General features: G+C 33.5%; 2 protein-coding genes, 1 long non-coding RNA gene and 1 pseudogene across 3 annotated transcripts; 2 read left to right on the forward strand and 2 right to left on the reverse strand.

Annotated features, from left to right (window-relative positions):
• Window positions 1-8,202: 8,202 nt before the first annotated feature.
• On the reverse strand, window positions 8,203-10,395 carry LOC146919409 (uncharacterized). The gene is made up of 3 exons (XM_085712765.1): window positions 10,219-10,395; window positions 9,774-9,842; window positions 8,203-9,240 (listed from the first exon to the last, which is right to left on the reverse strand). The coding sequence occupies exon 3, from the start codon at window positions 9,237-9,239 to the stop codon at window positions 8,718-8,720; it is 522 nt and encodes a 173-aa protein (XP_085568891.1). The 5' UTR covers window position 9,240; window positions 9,774-9,842; window positions 10,219-10,395; the 3' UTR covers window positions 8,203-8,717.
• An 8,000-nt stretch (window positions 10,396-18,395) lies between these two features.
• On the forward strand, window positions 18,396-19,565 carry LOC146919410 (uncharacterized). The gene is made up of 2 exons (XR_015011490.1): window positions 18,396-18,638; window positions 18,744-19,565. It is a non-coding gene; the product is annotated as an uncharacterized LOC146919410 (long non-coding RNA).
• A 3,001-nt stretch (window positions 19,566-22,566) lies between these two features.
• Window positions 22,567-23,346, reverse strand: LOC146919411 (putative calcium-binding protein CML13 pseudogene; annotated as a pseudogene).
• Window positions 23,347-24,085: 739 nt separating this feature from the next.
• On the forward strand, window positions 24,086-24,867 carry LOC146919412 (uncharacterized). The gene is made up of 2 exons (XM_085711033.1): window positions 24,086-24,600; window positions 24,657-24,867. The coding sequence occupies exons 1-2, from the start codon at window positions 24,086-24,088 to the stop codon at window positions 24,865-24,867; spliced, it is 726 nt and encodes a 241-aa protein (XP_085567159.1).
• Window positions 24,868-25,094: the final 227 nt, after the last annotated feature.

Consider the following 25,094-nt stretch of genomic DNA (forward strand, 5'->3'; position numbering starts at 1 on the left):
TCAATCTATGTTTTTCCATTAGTCTCATCTCAACTAAAGTGTCTAAAAAAATAATGGTTGAGTCGGAGTATAATTATATAATAGTGTGCCTTCTTTCACTAGGTTTGCCTAGGTTCCTACAAATTTGCCTTAGATTAGTTGTTCAAAAAGGCAGTGGAGGATGTTAGATAAATAGAAAAGCTTAAACAAACCAATGATCTTTGCCTCCTTTCTGCAGTCGTGATCTGCTATCGTACACCACTGCACACACTGGAGTATATTAGAGAGCAAAGATTGGCCTTTGAAACTGCAAACAAGGCAAAAATATAGGCTAGAAGTGAACTAAGTCGTGTAAACTCATTCTCCTGCAAACCGAGCGAGCGAGACCAGGACTAGAGGTTGAAGACAACCTCGAGCAATTTACTCGCTCAAGTTTACGAAATAGCAAACTAGTCCCTCAAATTAAAGAATGTCAATCAATTTAGTCATTCCCATCAAAATATTTATTTAGTGAACATTGATCAAAATTAGTGAATATATATATATATATATATATATATATATATATATATATATATATATATATATATGGGTTATGTTACAAGACACCCTTTGGTGGTGTCTTTTATCAAGCAACACCTTAAGGTGTGATTTTCACTTTTTAGTTATAACTTTGCTAAAAGACACCTTCATAAAAGTAAGTTGGTGTCTTTTCGCAAAAGCTCATAGAGTAACTTGATAAAAGACACCTTCACAAAAGGTGTCTTCTATCATAACCCTATATATATATCACTTAAGGGGTTCATTAAGTGGGAGAATCTCTACCTCTGTGTTGTCTCACTTAAGAAAGGTGTTTATTAAGAAAGCACTTTCAAATAACGTTACCAAGTTAATTTAACATTTTTGGATAATATAAAAAATATATCATTTAGCTAAAGTCTCAAGCCCTGATCATACGGGACGTCACATGTGTGATATATATATTCGTGAGTGCATACTCCGCACAAAAAAGTGTTCATTAATAAAACACTTTCAAATAATATTAAAAAGTTAATTTAACATTTTCGGATAATAAAAAAGCATCAAACCACATAGGCATGTTCATAAAAGTCAAGTCACCCGCTCTTATATATGGTATGATACTTTCAAATAATATTAATGAACCTAATGGTATGACACTTTCAAATAATATTAAATATTAAAAAGTTAATTTAACATTTTGTGGTATGTCCTGCTATGATGTAAAAGTAAGTGAAGCTTGTAGCTTCATGCTTTTCTGCTGAAGGTAGTTGATCTCAGGGGATAATCTATAGATATGAGTTTCTGAGTATCATATAATATGAGTTTCTGAGTATCATATAAAATTACATAGTAGCTGGCTTTATGTGACAACAACTTTTTGAGTTTCTAGCTTTATTTGTTCAAGCTTAGATGATTTATAATTCCAGCAAAATTAACTTTGAGCTGATTGTATAACTTATATGTATGAAAATCAGAAACTTGTAGTTTTCGTAAATGAGTTCATCAGCCTATGCTTATCACACAAAGTACAAAACCCTCTTTGTGAATGATCCTCCTTCTTGTGAAGGAAGGGAGTTTTTGCTGCTGGTGCTGCTTTCATTATCTTCACTTCCATCCTTTCGAAATTCTACTATATCAACTAATCGAGTGCAAGGGAAAGTTTCCAACCATATCTTGGAGGAGGTGAGACTGGTGTTGGCATGGGAACCTACAAATGAGCTTGTTAGTTAATCATTTCACAGAAACCTCATTGCCTTAGATGTGACTATATCTGGAACTCATTGCATTTCTTGTATTTACAATGGAGTTCCTATAGTAGAATGTATAAGTTGTATGTCGGTAATATTTGTTTTTGCTATTGTTGTTACCCATTGTCTTTGGAATTTATGATGATTGGATTCATTACCTCTTACATTTTTGGGGTGTTCTTTGTCATATAAATATCATTAAATCAATGAGAGAATGTTTTATTGCATTACTGGACACCTTTTTTTTTTTTTTTTTTTTTTTTATCAAAGGAACAAATTTTATAGTTGGCCATGACTATATTATCTCTAATGATTGCAAATCACCCCATCAAGTGAAGTCACTACTGTGATGACCATGTCTAGCCAAGATATTGGCACAATAGTTTCCTTCTCTAAATATTCCAGGGACTGAAAAAAGTAAGGACTTTAGGCCAAAAATTGCATATTTGCAAGGATTATAAACACTAAATATGTTTTACAGGAACCAAATGCAAGAAGTTGTATATTTGTATGGGCCAAAAACATATTCAAACCTAATATCTATTTTCTTTCTGTTTGATACTTGCTATTCCTTTATGATCAGGTATAGGATATCTGCACAGCAATGAAGCAAGTAAACCTAGGATAGTACACCAGAATATTTCAGTGGAGAATGTTCTCCTTGACAAAGATTTTAATCCATTGATCAGGAATGCTGGACTTCCCAAGCTTCTCGCAGACGATGTTGTTTTCTCGGCTCTAAAAGTAAGTGCTGCAATGGGATACCTAGCTCCCGAATACATTACTACGGGACGCTTTACCGAGAAGAGTGACATATACGCATTTGGAGTTATTGTACTTCAAGTTTTATCCGGCAAGACAGCGATAGGCGGTTCAATACGGACGGCATTTCAATCTTTCAAATTTGATGATTGCATCGACACAAATCTTAAGGGAAGATATTCTAACTCTGAAGCAAGCATTCTTACAAAGCTTGGAATGCAATGTATCCATGAGAGCCCCTATGAAAGACCAAACATGGTGGATGTGATTCAGGAGTTGAGCGTGTTTCCGGCTCATTGATAATGATCTACTAATTCTAATTGCTAGGTGTCATCAATTGCTGTTATTTATTCCATGAGCATGTAATAAAGTTATCTAAGTTAGTGATTGCCAAATAATTGTAAATTTCACTAAAAGCCTTTTATTCAGTCAGACAGATAATTTTTTTTACAACATTTACATGTTTATTGTGGATTTGGATCCTCATATTTCACTATGGATTTGTATAACTGCTGTTGTTGAAAAATATGAAAGTAAGAAAGCATTAGTAATGAGTGGATGGGGAGAACTTCCAAAACAGACTATAAGTGGAAACAGAGGTCACACCAGAGTTTAGCCCACATCGACCCGTGCATGTGTGAAATAAAATTGCTAATAATATAAAATGAATAGACTTCCACCATTCAATTCACGTAGCCGTGTGATGAGCTCAAAGCGAACTATTCTTTCGCCTTTTACTAAAGAATACGAAGTTAAGGTTCAACACTCGTACCGTGAAGCAAATAATTGTGCTGATACTTTAGCTAATATGGGGTGTAGAATGGGTCATGGAATGATGTTTTATGAGTCTTGTCCGACTCAAATTAGTCATTTGTTAGCTGCTGATCAAGCAGGAATTTCTTTTTCGCGTTTGATTAAGATGTAGTTTTTTTTTTCTTTGGGCTTCGGCCCTCCCGTCAATCAAAAAAAAAAGAATACCGTGGGCTTGTCACTATTAACGGCATACACCAATTTTTGGAAGAGTCTTCTATAGAGGACTCTGCAGTAGTAGTTCAAACTTTTTTAATCAATTTATGCAATTGAGGAACAAACTTCTAGTTAAAACCTTGATTGGGCTTAAAATTGTATACCATGCTTGTATTTCAGCGTGTATATATGAAAAAAAGTCCCAAAGCGAAATCAAATCCGTTTTCTCTCCCTGGGGGCTGGGACTAATGTCCACACTCAAAGATATACAATGTCGGAAATTGTGTTAAAATAACACAGATGCTTTTAAAAATTCCTTCCAACTCTCAATTTTGTACTAGCTTTTAGAAATTGTGGCCAAACACCCTGGGAGTTTCTTTCCACCTAGCTATATGGTTCTGTGTTTGTAGTCATAATTGATCTTGAGGGGTAAAATTGATTGACGTGTTTGAATTTGAGATTATAACTTGAGTTTAAACGTGATTTTTATACTGAAATTTACTTGTTCAATTCACTTTCATGAAAATGTATATAAACAAAAAACTTTCAACATTCAACATATTGTTAAGTAAAATTAATTTTTAGCACCGTAGAACCAAACATGCATGCACTTGGTCTATTTCATGGTTTTGAAATCATGTGGCTTGATTCAACCTAATAATTCAACTAATAATTGATGAGTTGAATGATCGAATCCAATTTTTTTTTGTTTTGTTATATTGACAAAGTATCAAACACCGTTTAAAATTTGCACATATAATTTCAAGATCACAAGTATGAACTTAGATGAAGGTGTTTAGTATAACAATATCACTATTATCATTTGAGTAAGGTCTTACCAACACTAGCAATTCAATTTAACAATGATATAATTTTTTCTTTGAGGGATCAATGATATTATTTATATTCACCTTTATTGTGGAGTAATTAAAAGTGAGATATTTAATTGTTTTTTTAACAAAATTTTAATTTTCTTCTTGTTTGCTTCCCCCTTATTCTCCACATGGTCGTCTATACACAAAGTTTTATAGGAGGATCGTGCATTGGTACACCTGGCAGATATGTACACAATCCTATACTTTACATATACATACATGCCAGAATTAATTGATTTCAGGATCCGAATGCTGCTTTTACTTGTTTGCAACTATTCATCCGATCCTCATGCATGCATTTATAAGGTCAAAAAATGCAAGCATTATTAGTCGGTGCATTTTCTCATTTCAATTGAATTTGGATAAAAATAAGGTGCGCTCTTTAATTTAGCTCGTTTATTTTCACACAAGTGAAAAATATGTCTCGTTTACATGCATTCAATAACAAGGCAAACTTCAAACAGAAGTAGTATACTCAATACTCATACAGTACTCTCCGTTGTTTTAGCGCATTGTTTTAGCGCATTGTAGTGTGAACGAATCAAAGAACACACACTATATATGTACGGATGAAGCATGCGGCTTGTATGTGTCTAGCCCACCATTTTTTGTTTCCCACTTGGGTTACGTTACATAGGTCAAAAAAGTCTGTTTTATTTCCATCAAATTCTATGTCCAAAATGAACTGATGATGATGACTGCTATCAAGCATCTTCTACTGAAATAATTAATTGTATGGTTCAAATGCATTTTAACCCCATAATAGTTTTTAGCCTAAAAACTCACAACCTAAGAATCAAATAATAATAAAACAATAAGAATAGTAATACTATATATATTTGATTCTTTAACATGCCAGTACACTGATTAATATTTTTCTTCACAGATTTTGCTATTGAAAGGACATATAAAATGAGTTATCTAACAACTCAAATATACTCCCTCCGTTCTAAAATGTAAGTAAAAATGGGTCAACATAAATTGATGTATCTGGTACAAATTTTGAACCAAATACATTCACTTTTATTGAAATTTTTGCTTATATTTTGGGACGAAGGAAGTACACAAGTTAAGAAACAAGATTTTTCATTTTTAAACTTCACAAAAAATCAAATACATACTTTTCAAAAAAACGTTACTACATTAATTTTTTCCTTAAAAAAATTACTATACATTAATTTTTCTTAACTTATGCTCTAAGCAATCATCAGTATTTTTCATATACGAGTAAAAAATAGGGTTAATAGGCTTTTACCCCCCTGTAATATAGGTCACTTTTGGTTTTGCCCCCTAGGAAATTTTTTTGTTAGATTCCGTCCTTGTAAAATTGAGATTCTTTGGTCTTGCCCCCTGAGCCAGTTGAGTCAACAGAATCTCCTATGTGGCACGCTGCGTCAGCAGATTCTGCTGACGTGGCGCGCTGACTGTATAATTATTTTTATTTTTTATTTTTTTATTGGGGTACACGTGGAATTTTTTATTTTTTTTTAAAAAAATTTAAAAAATATTAAAAAATTGAAAAATTAATAAAAAAATTAAAAAATTCTTGAAAAATGAAAAATTAATAAAAAAATTGAAAAAAATATTAAAAAATTAATAAAAAATTGAAAAAAATATTAAAAAATTCTGGAAAATTGAAAAATTAATAAAAAAATAAAAAAATTCTTGAAAATCGAAAAATTTATAAAAAATCTGGAAAAATGAAAAATTAATAAAAAAACTGTAAAAAATATTAAAAAATTCTGGAATTTTTTTTTAAAGAAATTAAAGAAATCTGAAAAAATTTAAAAATTCTGGAAAAATTAATAATAATAAAAAAAATAAAATAATCTAATAAAATTAAAAATAATGAAAATTTTTTGGAAAATAAAAAATTTTTGGAAAAAATTTCTGAAAATATTTAAAAAAATTCGAAATTTTCAAAAAAAATAAAAATATTAATCTTTTTTAAAAAAATGAAATTTTTGAATTTTTCATTCGTATTTTTTGAAATTTTGATTAGTATATATGTCGAGCTTAGATTCTTTCCCTTATTCTCGGTTTACAAATACACAAAAGTTCCCTTATTCTGGAAAATGAAATTTTATAAACCGGGAATTTTTTTCCCTTATTCTCGGTTTACAAATACACAAAAGTTCCCTTATTCTGGAAAATGAAATTTTATAAACCGGGAATTTTTGTGTATTTATAAACTGAGAATTTTTGTGTATTTATAAACCGGGAACTTTTGTGTATTTATAAACCGAGAATAAGGAAAAAAATACATTGATAAAATCTAAGCTCGACATATATACTAATCAAAATTTCGAAAAATACGAATGAAAATTTCAAAAATTTCATTTTTTTAAAAATGATAAATCTTTTTAATTTTTTTTGAAAATTTCGAATTTTTTTAAATTTTTTCCAGAAATTTTTTCGAATTTTTTTTTATTTTCCAAAATTTTTTCATTTTATTAGATTATTTTATTTTTTTTTAATCATTTTTTATTATTATTATTAATTTTTCCAGAATTTTTAAATTTTTTCAGTTATTTTTTATTTTGATTATTTTTCCAGATTTCTTTAAAAAAAAAATCCAGAATTTTTTAATATTTTTTACAGTTTTTTTATTAATTTTTCATTTTTCCAGATTTTTTATAAATTTTTCGATTTTCAAGAATTTTTTCATTTTTTATTAATTTTTCAATTTTCCAGAATTTTTTAATATTTTTTTCAATTTTTTTATTAATTTTTCAATTTTCCAGAATTTTTTAATATTTTTTTTCAAATTTTTTATTAATTTTTCATTTTTCCAGAATTTATTAATTTTTCAATTTTTTAGAATTTTTTTATTAATTTTTCAATTTTTTAAATTTTTTTAAAAAAAATAAAAAATTCCACGTGTACCCCAATAAAAAATAAAAATAATTATACAGTCAGCGCGCCACGTCAGCAGAATCTGCTGACGCAGCGTGCCACATAGGAGATTCTGCTGACTCAACTGGCTCAGGGGGCAAAAACCAAAGAATCTCAATTTTACAAGGACGGAATCTAACAAAAAATTTTCCTAGGGGGCAAAACCAAAAGTGACCTATATTACAGGGGGTAAAAGCCTATTAACCCTAAAAAATATAGAGGCACGGTGTCCATTGGAACTAGTCAAAGAAAATTAAGATGAGAGCTAAGTGGTGACGTTAATTAAAATAATGGATGAGACTGTGATGAATGAAGATGGCTTCGTGGAATGATTGTGACTCTAATCGTAGCACCCAAGCAAACAATGACCATATCGGAAGGGGGATCCTCTTGGGTAAAGATCCTCTCCATTTTGTATAATAAATGGAGTATGCAATTTGGAGAGAGATAGACACATAATAGATAGTGGGTCACACTATTAAGTGGGTCCCACCATCATTAATTACTTTTTAGTTTTTCGAGTTTTTTTTTGTGTCTATATCACTCCAAATGGATGACATGGAGAGAATAACAAATGGAGAGGATCTTAACTCCCTCTGCTTGGTTAGCGGTGGGTTTAAGCAGTTAATCAAGTTTCTTGTGAAAAAAGATACTGCTTGCACCTTTACAAAGACTTCGACCACATTCATTCTTGGTATAATTAATTACGAATGCTATGACCTCAGAATTAATCCCAAAGACAAGATCTATTTCTTCTTGGGACTAATCTTAAACGGTATCATTTGACTATTTCTCTCCTTCTGGATTTTTCCAATTAGTATTTGTATAATCAAATGCAAGTAGTAAGTAAGAATTTAATGTTTGATATGAACAGGGGCGGATCCAGACTTCAAGTATACGTGGAGCTAAAATTTCAAAAAAACAATAATGCAAACTATAATAAAAATAAGAATTAATATTTATTTTTGTTGAAACGAAAAATTTTATTCATCGACAAGTTAGGTGTAAGGCACACCACCAACTCGCGGGAAAACAGGAAAAAACAACAAAAAGCGCACCGTATATAGGCGGCACGCCAAAATCCCAAACCCACTACCTATGATGCCGGAGTATAATACAAGAGGCCAAAAGAGAAAGGACACTCCCAACAGCAAAACACAACAAAAGGTATTGCTATAGAGTGCAATACATTACAAAGAAAATCGTCTCCTATCCATCTGTTGAAAATGAGCTAAAATAACATCATTGTTAATTGTTAAAATAACGTCTCTTTCTATATAAGTTACAAGACGGTCATTTAGCCATTCATCATCTTGAAGTTGATGTGCGAAACAATGCACATAATAAGCAGAGGGATTCTCATCTTGGATTAAAGTTCTCAAACCACCAAATCGACCTTGCATATTGCTAGCTCCGTCATACCCTTGCCCCCTAATGCTAGACAAACTCAAGCCATTAATAGACAACAATGTCACAAGAGCATCTTTAAGTGACTTAGCGCTTGTTTCTTTAACTTTTGAGCATGAGTAGCCAATCTATGAGCATGCCTCCAATCACCAAAACCATCCCCCACATAGTGATCCCCACCACTTTTAGACACATTTTTAAACAAAAAACATGACAAACAAAACGCTAGGTCCTTAGATTCACTATACTCAATCCAATCATACAAATTAAACCAATTCTTACAAAATCTACGTCTTTGTCTACCAAGATCAGACCAAGGGTAAACGAAATTGCTAGGTTGATAGCGACCTTTTTTAAGGTAAGCTTTACGTACCTCATCTTGGATGTTAGGATGATAGCTTGAAATTGGAGACCTAAGTCCTGGATCCGTTTCCAACAAATTGTAATCAACAACTTGAATACCCTCATTGGCCGAGTTAGGTGTAACTTCATTTTGTGGTTCACTTGGATGTCGAGTATTTGATGGTTCTTGACTAGCCGAAGAACTAGCTTTGTCTCTAGAAAGCACGGGAAAAAATTTCTTCATCCTATAAAACACACACATTGGTACAAGTAACAAGAATATCATTAGTCATTAAATAGTGAGATTGTGCTAATATTTGCTATATATATATATATATATATATATATATATATATATATATATATATATAGGGGTTTGCTAGAACACACCCACTAATTTTTATGTGGGAGTGTTTTAGCAAGTAAATAACTAAAAAGTGGTTAAATACACCCTAAGGTGTATGTTGCTATAACACACCTTCTAACAATAACAAGTGGGTGTGTTCTAGCAAATCCTATAGGCATTTGCTAGAACACACCCACTGGTTTTTATGTGGGAGTGTTTTAGCAAGTAAATAACTAAAAAGTGGTTAATTACACCCTAAGGTGTAGCTTTGCTAAAACACTCCCACATAAAAATTAGTGGGTGTGCTCTAGCAAACCCCATATATATATATATATATATATATATATATATATATATATATATATATATATATATATATATATATAAGTCACATTTTAACCGAACCCTTAATATAATGCAGTTGGTACTCACACAAGCTGCAAAGTTGAAGAAGTTATACTATCCGGAATGGAGCCTGTTAACTGATTGTTGGACAAGTCCCTGCCGTATAAATTACAAATGATAGTAATTTTACAGATTATACTTTGTTCAAATAGTGGCTCCATAATTTACAAGAAAAACATACAGAATGTGGATATATTTTATATAATTATATATCCATTTTGGTCTTCCATTTATAAATGAATGAAAAATCAAATGGATCAGTCAATTCATATTATGCCATGAAATTTTGCTTCAAAATGACATCAAACTGATTCCAAAAGAATGGTATAGTACTTAATTATCAACTGAACCCCAATTTTAAACTGATTCTTAGTAATTGATTGATGTCACTAAGGAAACCCTAACAATTTTAAAACCCCAATTTTAAAAACCTAAAACAATCAATTGGAGAATGAGGGGGGAAATTGCTTACCTTAGAGTGAGAGGTGAGAGTTGAGAAGTAGGAGAAATTTGAAATTGAGAGAGATGGAGAGCTGAGATTGAGAGAGATTGCAGTTTGAGAGAGAAGGGGCGTGTTACTGCTTTTGTGAGAGAGTGAGAGGCGTGAGTGAGCCGTTTTTGTTTAATATAAAAAAAAATGGGAAAAGCATGTGGAGCTATGGTCCCACATAGCTCCCAAGTGCATCCGCCCCTGGATATGAAGATAAAACTGTTATAAATCATTATGGTGGATGTCCCACCAGTGCTCCTTTTTCTTCACTAGCTGCATAATAGCAGTGCATGCACAGTTTGAAGAATGTGAAACAACAGTCGTACTTAAGTTTCTATAAATAGCAGTACTGCAATTGTAACATCACATAAAAAAAGCATAATAACACTACCTTATATTCTTCTTACTCTCTCTATCATTCTCTCTATTTATTTAAGATTTTATAGCACGTTATCAGCACGATAGTTTCTACCGATAGTTTCTACCGGAAGTTTACACTACCGAGGTATGATACTTCTAATCATCACTTTAATATTATTACTTAATATTACTATGTATATCATTTATCTTTATCATCTTAATATTATTATTATCTGCCCCAGTTATAGAAAACTGGCAATCCATCATGTGATCTATAACTAGAGTGGCTATTATTATTTTTATGCTTTATGGAGGTTTAAGAACCCCATCTAATCTAATTTTACTTTTATGCTTTATGGAGGTTTAAGAACTCCATCTAATCTAATTTAACTTTTATATTTAATGGAGGTCTCAAACCCCATTTACAATATTGATTCATGAGGTAGATAAATAATATTTAATGTGATTATCATATATATTTATTTATCATATATGTTGTCTTGTGATTTTCTATACTACTCATGTGTCCTAATTTAGATGATATTTAACACTTAAAATATTTTTTCACATTATCCAACGTTAATGAACAGTGAAATCAACGGTCATGAACAGTGATTTTAACGTTCATGAACAGTGTTTTTAACGGTAACAATAACAGACATTTTTACAAAATTCACTCTATAAATACCTCACCTTTATTCATAATTTTCACATCTCAAAATATTTACTCATTCTTACAAAATGGCTAAAATCCTTTTCCTATGCATCACTTTATTAGTGGTTATTGTGTTCTTCTTCTTTTTCACACATTTTGAAGAATTAGGAAAAGATTTTGTACTATTAGCTATAATTTTTATTTTACCATTATTAGCCTTAGCTTGTGTGATTACCTTTTGTTTTCGTGGAGGCTTAGATTAAAATATTATATTATCATTATATTTTGTAATCGTTGCTATTAAATAAAATGGTATTTTTTTCCGTCATAGTGTATATATATATATATGTGTGTGTGTGTGTGTGTGTGTGTGTGTATGTGTGTGTGTGTGTGTGTGTATTGAATGATGATTATGCTCTTCTGTATTATAGATTGAATCATGTCGAACATTGCAAAACTTGATTTTGAGGCTCTTAATATTCTGGAAAAAATTATCTGGCTTGGGCCCTTGATGCCAAAATTCACTTAAATGCCGAAGGGCATGGAGATACTATAAAAGAAGGAAAAGTAACAACTGAACAACAAAAGGCTAAGGTCATGATATTCCTTCGTCACCACCTTCATAAGGATCTAAAAAATGAATACCTTACCATAGAAGATCCAAAAGTTCTTTGGGACAATTTAAAAGAAATGTTTGACCATCAGAAAACTGTCATCCTTCCTAATGCTCGTCACGAATGGGTGTATTTGCGTTTACAGGACTTTAAGTCTGTAATCGAATATAACTCGGTTGTATTTAAAATTACTTCTCTATTGACATTGTGTGGAGAAAAAGTGACTGATGCGGAGATGTTAGAAAAAACATTCTCCACTTTTCATGCATCTAATGTGATCCTGCAGCAGCTATACCGCGAAAGAGGTTTTAAAAGGTATTGTGACTTGATATCGTGTCTGATTGTGGCATAACAAAATAACGAGTTTTTGATGAAAAATCACGCGGCTCGTCCCACTGGTAGTGCTCCATTCCCAGAAGTGAATGTAGCAACGCATGATCACTATGGACAAACTCGTGGCCGTGGTCGTGGCCATAGTCATGGTCGTGGACGTGGTCGTGGTCATGGAAGGGGACGTGATTTTGGTTTTAATCGTTATCACAATGGAGATTACAAGAACACATACTCTCACCAAAACAAAAACACATTTTCTCACCAGAAGATGAAAAATGTTGTAAAGAATGATATTGGTTAAAGCAGCAAAAGTAACGAGAGTATTTGCTATCGTTGTGGAGGCAAAGGTCATTGGAGTCGTACCTGTCGTACGCCAAAGCATCTCGTTGATCTTTACCAACAATCACTTCAAAATAAAGATAAAAGGGCTGAAACTCATTTTGCCTTTGAAAATGATGAATATGATTATGGTAATGTGGATGTTACCCACTTAGATGCTGCTGATTTCTTTGCTGATCCTGATGGAAAGATTGATCATCTCATTGGAGATGAAAATATCCAGGAATAGAACCCCAACAATAAAATGTTTTAGAGTACCTTTTATTTTCCTATAATAAAAGGGTTTTATGTTATGTTATGTTTTTATCTGATGATAATAAAAGTTTTACAGATTTATGTTGTATTTATTTGTTTTATGTTATGTTTTATCTGATGATAATGAAAGTTTTATAGTAATTCTTATATTTATACTTATCTCTTATTTGTTCATTTTTAGATAAAATGAGTATTAACATTAACCCCAATAATGGAGATATGTGTCTCGCCGATAGTGGAACAATTCATACAATTTTCAAGAATATAAAATATTTCTCCTCTTTGATAAAGCGACAAACCGGTGTTAGTACTATATCTGGAAGTTCAAAAATAATTGAAGGCTCCGGAAGAGCTAATGTAATATTGTGTGGAGGAACAAATTTAAACATTGAGAATGCATTATATTCTCCCAAGTCTCATAGGAATTTATTAAGTTTCAAGGATATTCGTCTAAATGGATATCATATTGAAACAAGAAATGAAGGAAATATTGAATATCTTTATATAACGAGACATAATTTGCATAAAATAAGTGTAGTGGAAAAGTTACCTTCCTTTTCCTCTGGTTTGTACTACACTTATATAAGTGCAATTGAAGCACATGTGATTGTAAACCAGAAGATTACAAATCATAATAAATTTGTTGTTTGGCATGACCGGTTGGGCCATCCCGGATCTATAATGATGCGAAAAATAATTAATAATTCTTGTGGTCATCAGTTGAAGAGCCAGGAGAATCTTCAATTTGATAAGTTCTCATGTACCTCTTGTTCACAAGGGAAGTTGATAATCAGGCCACCACCAACAAAAATTATAAGTGAATCTCTAAATTTTTTAGATTGAATACATGGTGATATTTGTGGGCCAATACACCCACCTTGTGGACCATTTAAATACTTTATGGTTTTAATTGATGCATCAACTAAATGGTCACATGTTTGTTTATTATCAACTCGCAACCAGGCGTTTGCGAGATTGCTAGCTCAACTAATTCGAATAAGAGCTCATTTCCCTAATTATCATGTCAAGAAATACGACTTGATAATGCCGCTGAGTTCTCATCTCAATCATTTAATGAATATTGTATGTCCATTGGGATTGACATTGAACATCCCGTAGCACATGTTCATACACAAAATGGACTTGCAGAATCATTTATCAAGCGTATACAGTTAATTGCAAGACCACTTCTCATGAGATGCAAATTACCCATTTCCACTTGGGGGCATGCAATTTTGCATGCTGCATCATTGATTCGCATCAGGCCAACAAGTTATCATAACTCCTCCCCTTTAGAAATGGTTATTGGTCGAGAACCTAATATTTCCCATCTAAGAATTTTTGGATGTGCGGTGTATGTTCCAATTCCTTCACCACAACACACTAAGATGGGACCTCAATGAAGGTTGGAATATATGTTGGATATGAATCTTCATCCATTATAAAGTATCTCGAACCAACAACAGGAGATTTATTTACAGCTCGATTTGCTGATTGTCATTTTGATGAATCAAATTTCCCAATATTAGGGGGAGAGAAAATGCAGCTAAAAAGGGAGGTCAGTTGGAATGAATTTTCATTGTCTCATCTTGATCCTCGAACTAAACAATGTGAACTGGAAGTTCAAAAGATAATTCATTTGCAAAGTTTAGCAAATCAATTACCAAATGCATTCACTGATCCAAAAAGTGTGACTAAATCACATATACCAGCTGCTAATGCTCCAATAAAAATGGATGTCCCTGTTGGACAATCTAAAATTGCAAATGAATCTGAACCACACTTGAAGCGTGGTAGACCAATCGGTTCCAAAGATAAAAATCCTCGAGCAAGAAAAGGAGCAAAAAGGGAAGATGAGCCAAAAGATGATATAGAAACTCTAAAAGAGTCTTCTGACATAATCAATATCTCAGTTCCAGAAGAACCTAATCAGATATCTGAAATACATGAAAATCAAGAGATCTCAATAAATTATGTCACTAATGGAATACAATGGAACCGAGATGAAGTCAACTTTGACGACGCTTTTGCATATCATATAACGCTAAATGTGATAAATGATAATGAGGATCAAGAACCAAGGTCTATTAAGGAATGTAGACAAGGTAAAAATTGGCCAAAATGGAAAGATGCAATTGAAGCAGAATTAAATTCTCTAAATAAGAGAAAAGTTTTTGGACTTGTTGTCCAAACACCTAAAGGTGTGAAACCAGTTGGATATAAATGGGTGTTTGTCTGAAAACGCAATGAGAATGGTGAAGTTGCAAGATACAAAGCAAGACTTGTTGCTCAAGGGTTTTCCCAAAGACCCGAAATTGATTTTGATGAGACATACTCACCTGTAGTTGATGCAACTACTTTTAGATACTTAATTAGCCTTATAACTCATGAAAGGTTCAATTTGCACATGTTGGATGTTGTTACAGCCTACTTGTATGGCTCACTTGATAGTGACATTTATATGAAACTCCCTGAAGGATTTAATTTGCCTGAAGCAAATAGTTCAGGATCTAGAGAAGACTACTCCATAAAATTATATAAGTCTCTCTATGGGCTAAAACAATCAGGACGCATGTGCTACAATCGCCTCAGTGAATATTTGCTGAAGGAAGGATATAAAAATGACTCCATTTGTCCATGTATTTTTATGAAAAGATCTGGAAAAGAATTTGCTATAATTGCTGTCTATGTTGATGACATAAACATTATCGGAACTCCTGAAGAGCTTCCAAAAGCCATAGAGTGCTTAAAGAAAGAGTTCGAGATGAAAGACTTAGGAAAGACAAAGTTTTGTCTTGGATTACAAATTGAGTACCTAAATGGCGGGATTCTTGTGCATCAAGAAGCTTACACAACAAGAGTGTTAAAGCGTTTTTACATGGACAAATCTCATCCATTATCTACTCCAATGGTTGTTAGATCCCTGGATGTGAAGAAAGATCCTTTTAGACCTCAAAAAGAAGGTGAAGAAATACTTGGTCCTGAAGTACCATATCTCATTGCAATAGATGCATTGATGTATCTTGCTAATAATACACGTCCCGATATATCATTTTCTGTCAATCTATTAGAAAGATATAGTTCTTCACCTACACAAAGACATTGGAATGGGATTAAGCATGTACTTCGTTACCTTCGAGGTACAATAGATATGGGATTGTTTTATCCCAAAGTACCCAAACTAGAATTAATTGGTTATGCAGATGCATGTTATTTGTCAGACCCTCATCATCGTAGATCACAAACATGTTACTTGTTTACAAGTGGAGATACAACCATTTCATGGAAATCTGTAAAGCAGACCATAACAACAAAATCATCAAATCATGCAGAACTTTTAGCACTCCACGAGACAAGTAGAGAATGTGTTTGGTTAAGGTCATTGATTCAACATATACAAAAGAATTGTGGTTTATCCTCCGGAAAAATGGATGCAACAATAATTTACGAAGATAATACAGCATGCATCGCTCAGTTGAAAGAAGGATACATTAAAGGAGATCGAACAAAACACATTTCTCCAAAATTCTTTTTCACTCATGATCTTCAGAAGAATGGTGATGTCAACATTCAACAAATTCGTTCGTGTGACAATCTTGCAGATATTTTTACAAAGTCACTCCTAAGTAAAGTATTTGAGAAACTTGTATCAAGAATAGGTCTTCGCCGTCTAAGAGATACTTGTCTTCATGAGGGGGAGAAATAAACGTTCAAAAGGATATTGTACTCTTTTTCCTTCACTATAATTTTTTTTCCACTGGGTTTTATTTTAGTAAGGTTTTAATGAGGCATATCTTCGGTGGACATCCAAGGGGGAGTGTTATAAATCATTATGGTGGATGTCCCACCAGTGCTCCTTTTTCTTCACTAGCAGCATAATAGCAGTGCATGCACAGTTTGAAGAATGTGAAGCAACAGTCGTACTTAAGTTTCTATAAATAGCAGTACTGCAATTGTAACATCACATAAAAAAAGCATAATAACACTACCTTATATTCTGTCCGCGTGAGCTTAGCTCAGTTGGTAAGGACAATGCATAATATATGCAAGGTCTCGGGTTCAAACCCCGGACACCACCAAAAAAAAAAAAAACACTACCTTATATTCTTCTTACTCTCTCTATCATTCTCTCTACTTATTTAAGTTTTTATAACAAAAACAGAATAATAAAGAGCAGTCATAAAATATAGGAAGCCCCTAATATGGTCCTTAATTTTAAGGGTCCATCCATGGTCCCCTCAAAATGACCTTCACTAATAGGTTTTACCAAAAATAAATTGTTTCATGGTCCCACACAATAAAAAGGAATTTTTAAAGTGCATTAGTGGATGTTACTTTTGTGCCCTTCCATATAACACCAAAATCTCTTGTGCAAAATAATTTTCTTCCTTTTCTCTCTCTCTTGTCTCTTCAGCGCCAGATTCATTCTTCTATCTCTCCTTCACCTTTAACAATTCATTAAATCCCCAAATTCTCTATTCTTTTTCTTCTTCCTCTCACCATCACAAGATCCAAAATCTTAGAAAGTAATTCATTTTCCTCCCCTGTCGCTCTGTTCACTGCTCAAGAATTATCCCCTCTTCTTCTATCTCTAAAGCCAAGAAAAATTATTAGATTAAATTTTATTGCCTAACAATCAAGTACCTACTGCCATCCTTCTAATATTATCACTGAATCAAAAAAGAAGTTATTCTTGTATGAAATTTGTTTGGATCAGAATTCAATATTACTATTCATTCAAAATACATACTTCTAGTTCTACATTTCATACAAAAGTAAAGTATGCCATTTTGCCCATTTTTTAATTCAATTCATTTAAATTGAATTTTTCTTGGGCTCTAAAGTTAAGTGTGTTCCAAATACGACATAAAAGGGGCTCATCCATCCATTTTCCCTTTATTTCTTAAATTTTTATACCAAGATATGCATAGAAGTTTATAGGTTAAATGCGGGCAGGGGTAGCGATGAACAAAGAGAAAGAGATGAGCAGAAAAATGGTTCTTTGCATAGGGATTTTAGGATTACATGTAAGGGCACAAAAGTTATATCCATTGTTGCACTTTAAAAATGATTTTTTGTTGTGTGGGACCATGAAATAATTTTTTTTAGTGAAACCTGCTATTGAAGGTCATTTGGAGAGGACCATGGGTGAACCCTTAAAATTAAGGACCATATTAGGGGCTCCCTAAAATATAAAATAGAATTAGGTATTAAGGTTTGATATTTTTGTACATGTCCGATATGATATATTTTTATACTAATATTTAGTAGGAGTAAACAATATCTAATCACCCCAACCGCCTTGGTCCACAAAGACTTAAATTGCAATTGCAATGTAACTAGAGCAAGAAAAAGTTATGAAGAAGCTACCACCACTAAAATCCAAAACCACCAACAAAAAAGGTATGAATATTAAAAAAGTTGACGAAGAAAGCACCGAGAAAATATATCAAAATAAAAACGCGGACATTACTGTTTCTGGAAAAGTGAAATAAATTCCACCGCTATCGTAATCCAATACCTAAAAGCGAATAGAAGAAAAGTCAATGGTCTTGTCTCTTCACACACGCATAAATAGAACCCATAACTCCCATTTCCCATTCCACACTCCAACGACCAACACAACAACAAACACCAACAATTTTACAAACTCAGGTTCACAATAAAACACAAACACAACACAAAGAAACATAGCAATAATAGCATGAAAGACATGAAACTTGTTTGGTCCCCAGAGAGAGCAACTGATTCATATATAGACACAGTTCAAGCAGTAACGACCAATCACCTTGTCAGTGAATCTGGTGTGGCGGAGTTTGTTTCCGCTATGGCGGCAGGATGGAACGGTCAGGGGATGTTCACTTTATTAGAAAATGAGAAATGTATATATCAATTTCATGTTCAATTCCAATATCCAAATCATTTTTTTCTTTTCTTTTTTGTAAATACAGTTGAACAGGGCCGGACCTTGGGGAGTGCAAGAAGCGCTACTGCACAGAGCCTCTAAAAACTATGGGTCTAAAAAAAAATTATAATACCCACCCCCATTGAAAAAATCACAACAATTATTTCTTTTTCGCATAAACCATTCGTTTTTCCATTTCCTACGACGTAGGAGTGACATTCCAAACGACACCGTTAGGTAAATTTCACCTCTCTTTCACTTAATTTTATTTTGTTTTGTTTCGTGTTTAAAAGTTCTTCTGATTCTGATTTTTTAATGAAGTTGATTTTACTGGGGCCTATTTTAAAAATAGAACCGAGCCTCCTATTTCATAGGAACGGCCCTGCAGTTAAATAGGATTATGGATATAGTGTCGTAAATTTTATATTTTTTTTGTTGTTGATCATGATTATGGGGTGGCAATTTGGTGACATAATATCACCGTGACATTAAATCTAGGCCACACAACACACACCTTTATGTGGCCCAGATTTAATGTCACTCATACAACACATCTGGGCCACACAACACAACCTTTTGTGTGGCTCAGATTTAGTGTCACGGTGACATTATGTCACCAAAGTATTATCCATGATTATGGATATAGTGGCTAACGAGTCAGAAGAAAAAGAAAAAAAAGTTTGTTGATTAATGAGAAAGTGCTTAACCACTACATTTATCTAGCTTCTTTTTCTCTTCTAGCTTGACTTTAATGTTCACTTTATTATAAGGCAAATGTTAACTTGTGCCCTCAAGGGCACATGTTAAGGAATTTATTATAGAATTATACGTATCAAAAGTCGTGCATTCAACTTTTTAAAAGTCAAAATATTATGATTTCCAATGCAAAGTTGCTCTTTTTAAATTCATTAACATGTGCCCTTAGGGCACAAGTTAACATGACCCTTATTATAAAATGAGAAATGTATCTAGCTTCTTAAATAGTATATTCTCTATTTTTTCATTGCATTCTATTTAGAACCATAAATATCCTGGTTACTAATAACTTGTACAATTTTGAGAACAACCTTCTTTTTCAAACATGGACCTAATAAAGTGAAACGAGTGAATACTCAAATTCGTCACTGAATTTGCACGAATCAGACAAAAACATCCCTCAATTCATCGAAATGCATGTTTTGTTCCTGAATTTATCATATCTCAATCAAATTAGTCCCTACGTGCATTTAAGGCGTTAACGGTGATGACGTGGCCGTTAACCTCTCACATGGGTTGCCATGTCAGATGCCACATAAGCAGGGACTAAATTGATCGATAGTGACAAAAATTTCGAAGGACAAAATTGATTGATTTAAAAAAATATTATGCAACAAAGTCCCTGTTAATTTTTACATACTATCAAATCGATCCCTAAATTATATTAAAAAAACCGTCAAATAAGTCCTTGAATTATATAAACATATAACCAATTTGATCCTTGAAGCATATATTTGAAGAACAAAGTAAAAATGGCAGAACACACAACTTCATCCTTGAAAATAACATTAAATAAGTCATATGTCTTAAGTTTGAAATATTACATAGGCAAAAGCAACCCAACTATGGAGCATTAACAAGTTAAATATTACATAACCAAAAAGAAACCCAACTAGGGGGCATAATTTAAACAAGTCAAAATATTCCAAAAGCATGATCTAAACATGCACCAAATATCACTTCTTTAGAAATCTGGGGGTTGGGATAAACTTCATGAACTTAGATTGGGTTGATCAGGATGGACCATAATTTGGACATGGAACTCTAATAATGCCAAGAGCAGTTGGATGTGTTGGTTCAGGACCCCTCACTGGTATTTGTTTAGGCCTCTCATTTGAAATAACTGGTCGTTTAATGTCACGCCTCCTTGCAGGAACACCCTGCAACAACATTTTCAATCATATCAGTCCCTAAATCATAAAACATTCAATCAAATAAGTCCCTGAATTATATCACTAACTATCAAATCGATCTCTTAGATTTAACAGTCATACATGTCCAGGAACTACTTCATTTGCAACAACATTGAGAGCATTTTGTCCCTGAATTGCAACATTTCCAGCAATAACATCTCCAACAATGACATTTTCAGCAGTTTCTGCAACTTTGTCCATCATTTTCAGTAACAAGATTTCCAGGATTAACATTTTCAGCAACAAGATTTTGCCAACATTAGTCATAATCACAAGCAAAACAACATAAAAATGTAAATCACAGTACAAAATAAACCCTTTTTATAAACTGTTTTAATCAACCACTTATGTTGTTCATAACTACTCTAATGTTCATCATTTTTAGTAACCAAACATAAAAAAACTCTAAAATTGAAAACAAATACCTAAAAACTGAAGACGAAAATCACAAAAACGGACAAAAAAAGGGAGAAAACGAACAAGACTTAATGGAAAACGAACAGGAACGACGTTACCTTAATAAACGACGAAATCTTTTGTCAAAATGGAATCTTTTGCAATGTTCCTCGTCGGAGATGATGATGATTTTGGAGAGGCGAAGATAATGAAGGTTTTAGTGGGAAGGAGAAAGGTCAGGGACGTTTTTGATGTTCTGACTGAAATGTGAGGATGGAAAGGTATGGGTAATATAGGGGTAAATTTGGAAAAACATGAAAAATTGAATTTAAAAAGTAAAAACAAAATTTTTAGCGTTTCCATCAAATTGGTCCTTGTACACGTGGCTTTCCTTGTCAACACGTGTACAAGACAACATGACATGCAGGACGACAACTCAGCAACACTAACAGAGCATTTGGACGGAAGGACTATTTTGATGGATGTTTTTTAAATTCAGGGACAAAGCGTGCATTTTGATGAATTGGGGGACGTTTTTGTCCGATTCGTGAAAATTCAAGGACGAATTTGGGTATTCACTCAAAGTGAAATTGGGGAGCCCCTAATATGGACCCCAATTTAAAAGGACCTCCAATGGACCTCAACAAGTGATAGGCTACATCCGGTCATTGTTGTTAGGCAAAAAGTTACATTAAAACAACTTCCTTCATTTTCAACACTCAAAACACAACACATGTTTCATCTCTTTCAATTGTCATGACTCATTGCTTATTCTTGAGAAATAAGAGTATACTTGATAAATCTCAGATCTATCTTAATCTTAAGAGAAGGAGAAGACAAAGATCACCTTCCTATCTAGACTCTAATCTCTACCCAAAAGGACAAAAAAAATTCACTTCCACTTGTCCTGTTTCTGTTGAGAAATCTGAAACAAAATCAGTTGTTTTATCCATGTACATAACACCATTGGTCTGTGATTATTTTTGGAACAAGATGTTCCATTTTGGTTTCAAACAACACCGATTCTCGAATGCCACCCCTGATACTCAATAATTTTGAGTTTGACGGTAAACAAAAAATTTGACAATCCATTTTAGAATTGATATTTATGATAACCAAATACTCCTACTTTCATCTTTCATACTAAAATAATCTGCATCGAGATAAAATCGGGACAATATTGTGGTTGAGAGAGAGAGAGAGATGTATTTAATAAAAAATGAACTTAAAACAATTATTAAAAAAAAAGTGATAATCGGCTACTGTGGGTAAAAATGAATGGTCCATGCTTGGACCCTTTTTAAAAGGGTGCATATTAGGGGCACCCGTTAAATTGGTCCCATAATTTCTATTTCACCAAGTATAAAACACAAACAAATTGCACTGGTCAATAAAAAAAAAAGGAAAATCTAGGTTAGGGAAGACATGACACGAGGCATTCATCTTAACTATTTGTGGCCATGAAACAAAAATTTAAAGCTTAAAACCTTATCTTGGACTAATTGACCCTTGGACCGTTCCGATAATTGAATGCAACACCAACTATTATTTTGTCAAAAATCTCCTTAACTATTTATTCGAGATAGAAAAATTGGTAAAAATAAGAAAATATATAGTTAATGATATTTAATAAAAGGCAAATAATAACAAAAAAAATATTATTAGATCTTTGTATATGTTTAGATAAACTAAAAACGACAGTTAAAAAGAAACAAAATATAATTTTAGAGAAATAAAAAAGCATTCCCACATTGCATTGCATGTACTTGGCGACCATTCTAGCGATGAAATCTTCATAACGAATCTTCCCATCAAACCCAACATCAACTTCCCTAATCCATTCATCAAACTCAGCAGGCTCAAGCTTCTCACCAATACTCGTCAAAATATGACGAAGCTCATTCACAGAAACAAATCCAGTTGCATCTTTATCGAGAACTTTGAACGCATCCCTTAGTTGATGATCGAACGGTTCAGGTTTCATGTGTTTGGACATGAGATCGAGAAATCGAGAGAAATCGAAAGGGGAGGTTAGATTCTCTTCGGCGACGATGGATTTGAGCTGAGCTTGGGTCGGGTTACCGCCGAGAGAACGCATGAGGATTCCGAGCTCCGATGGTGCGATCTTGCCGTCGTTGTCGGTGTCGAAGAGTGTGAATGCTTCTTTCATTGAAATGTTTTCGGATCTTTCTTTTTCACTCTCTCTTCAGAATCTCAGAACGAGGATAAATTGAAATTGAAAATGGTGGTGTTAACTTGTTTGGTACTTGTGATTTGTTTTTTTGTTTATTACGAGTTTTACGACGTAGTTATGATGGTTGAATTCTGCTCTTTACCCAAATGGAAATGCTCATTCCCAAAGTAAATGACAAATATACCCATATGCATGTTAACTCACGCCAGTGCAAATAAGTACGTAAGTTAACATACGTTGCGTAAGTTAACATGCGCTAGTGTTATTTGTAGAAAACTTAGCGTATGTTAACATGCGCTAGTGTAATGTGTAACGTGAGTTAACTCACGTTGCCATTTGCACTAGCGTGAGTTAACTCACGCTGAGCCCTACGCCTACTGAAATAAAAAACGAAACTACCAGCAAAACTAGCAAAAATGAAAGAGTTCTGACGGTACATTACATGTTCTTTGATGCTTGATGAGCGTAGAAACTTGTTTCCTGACAATTTGCAATGATTTGGAGTGAAGATTTTGACCCAAAAATTCGCACTTTTTGTGTTTTTGGAGGTGGAGGGAAAGAAAAAATGGCACTTTGTGCTTGCCTGCTGGGTTTTAACGAAAATAGTACTTAGCATGAGTTAACTCACGCAGCGCATGTTAACTTGCGTAGGGACAATTTAGTCATTTACTTTGGGAATGAGCATAACCATTTGGGTAAAGAGCATAAGTCATGATGGTTTTGAATTTTTGGACGGTTATTGAGTTTAGAGGGTTGATTATTTGGACCTAAGCCCAATAAAAAAAGAGCGATTGGTGTGTGCGGGGGTGTGGGGATGGGTGCATATAGGAGGTTGTTGGTTAATTATTTATGCGATTGGGCCATGACGTTTCCTCATGTACGTGGCTATATCCAAAGAAGGACAATATTGTGCACAAAGAAAAAATTGTCCAAGGCAAAAAACCAGCTCCATTATCAAAGCAAACTTGGGCACCTATCAAAGACAACCCATCAGGCATTGGTTCCTCTATTGCTTTTGCAGCGCCTCAAACATATAAGGACCCGGTAATTACTGAATCAGAGGCACATACCATTACGGTACAACATCAATATATTCCACACGAGGCAGTGAATCACGAAATTAATGCAGTGGAGGATCACTCACTCTCGGCCACTGTGGAGGTACCATCTGAACATCAAAATTTGGGGTCTGACACCATTGAAGGAGATATAGCGCAACACTTGGAGCACATTGTCACGGACAGCTCACCTCCCTCGGCACCCACGGTAAACCGCACTCTTGATGTTTCTCAAAATTCATTCAGAACGCCTCTTACAAATGTTATAGATGTTATGGCTAGATCCGTAATTGTGGTGAGATTGTGGTGAGTCATGAGCCTGTTATTACTCCCGTACAACCTTTATATGTTAGTTTTATTAGGGCTGATTCTGAGGCAACGGTGGATCCAACGTTACAGAAGGATATTAATTTTATGAAATCTTGGTTGGAGAAAGCTGCAGTGAATGAGGATGTTCCATTTTCCCTAGTTATTTCTAAGTCCCAGAAAAAGAAATTGGCAAAGATGAATAAAGAACAGACTAAGACATGCTATTCAACCCGTTCACAGGGTCCTTTACCACCTCCTCAATGATTATTATTTATTGGAACATTCGCGGGTTTGGTAATAATGATTCCCATGTTGCACTCCTTGAAATCGGAATCGTTTACATAATTGTATGCAGTTTTGTTTGCTTGTTATTTGCTCTCATTTTTAGAGGGAGGGTAATTGTTGTGCAGACATTATGGCGGACTTGGGACACGGCATGACTGTGACATCTTGGTATCATAATATGCCTGCCACATTGGCGGTTGATTTTG

This window comes from Medicago sativa, chromosome 5 (assembly GCF_051527215.1).
Source record: "Medicago sativa cultivar Bolivia chromosome 5, Bolivia_mono, whole genome shotgun sequence".
Taxonomy (NCBI): Eukaryota; Viridiplantae; Streptophyta; class Magnoliopsida; order Fabales; family Fabaceae; genus Medicago; species Medicago sativa.

Bases quoted from the DNA above. Each gene is read 5' to 3' on its own strand.
- LOC146919409 (XM_085712765.1), bottom strand. From the start codon at position 9,239: ATGAAGAAATTTTTTCCCGTGCTTTCTAGAGACAAAGCTAGTTCTTCG.
- LOC146919412 (XM_085711033.1), top strand. From the start codon at position 24,086: ATGCGATTGGGCCATGACGTTTCCTCATGTACGTGGCTATATCCAAAG. The intron at 24,601-24,656 runs GTGAGTCATGAG...TAGTTTTATTAG, and splicing joins GTAATTGTGGTGAGATTGTG to GGCTGATTCTGAGGCAACGG.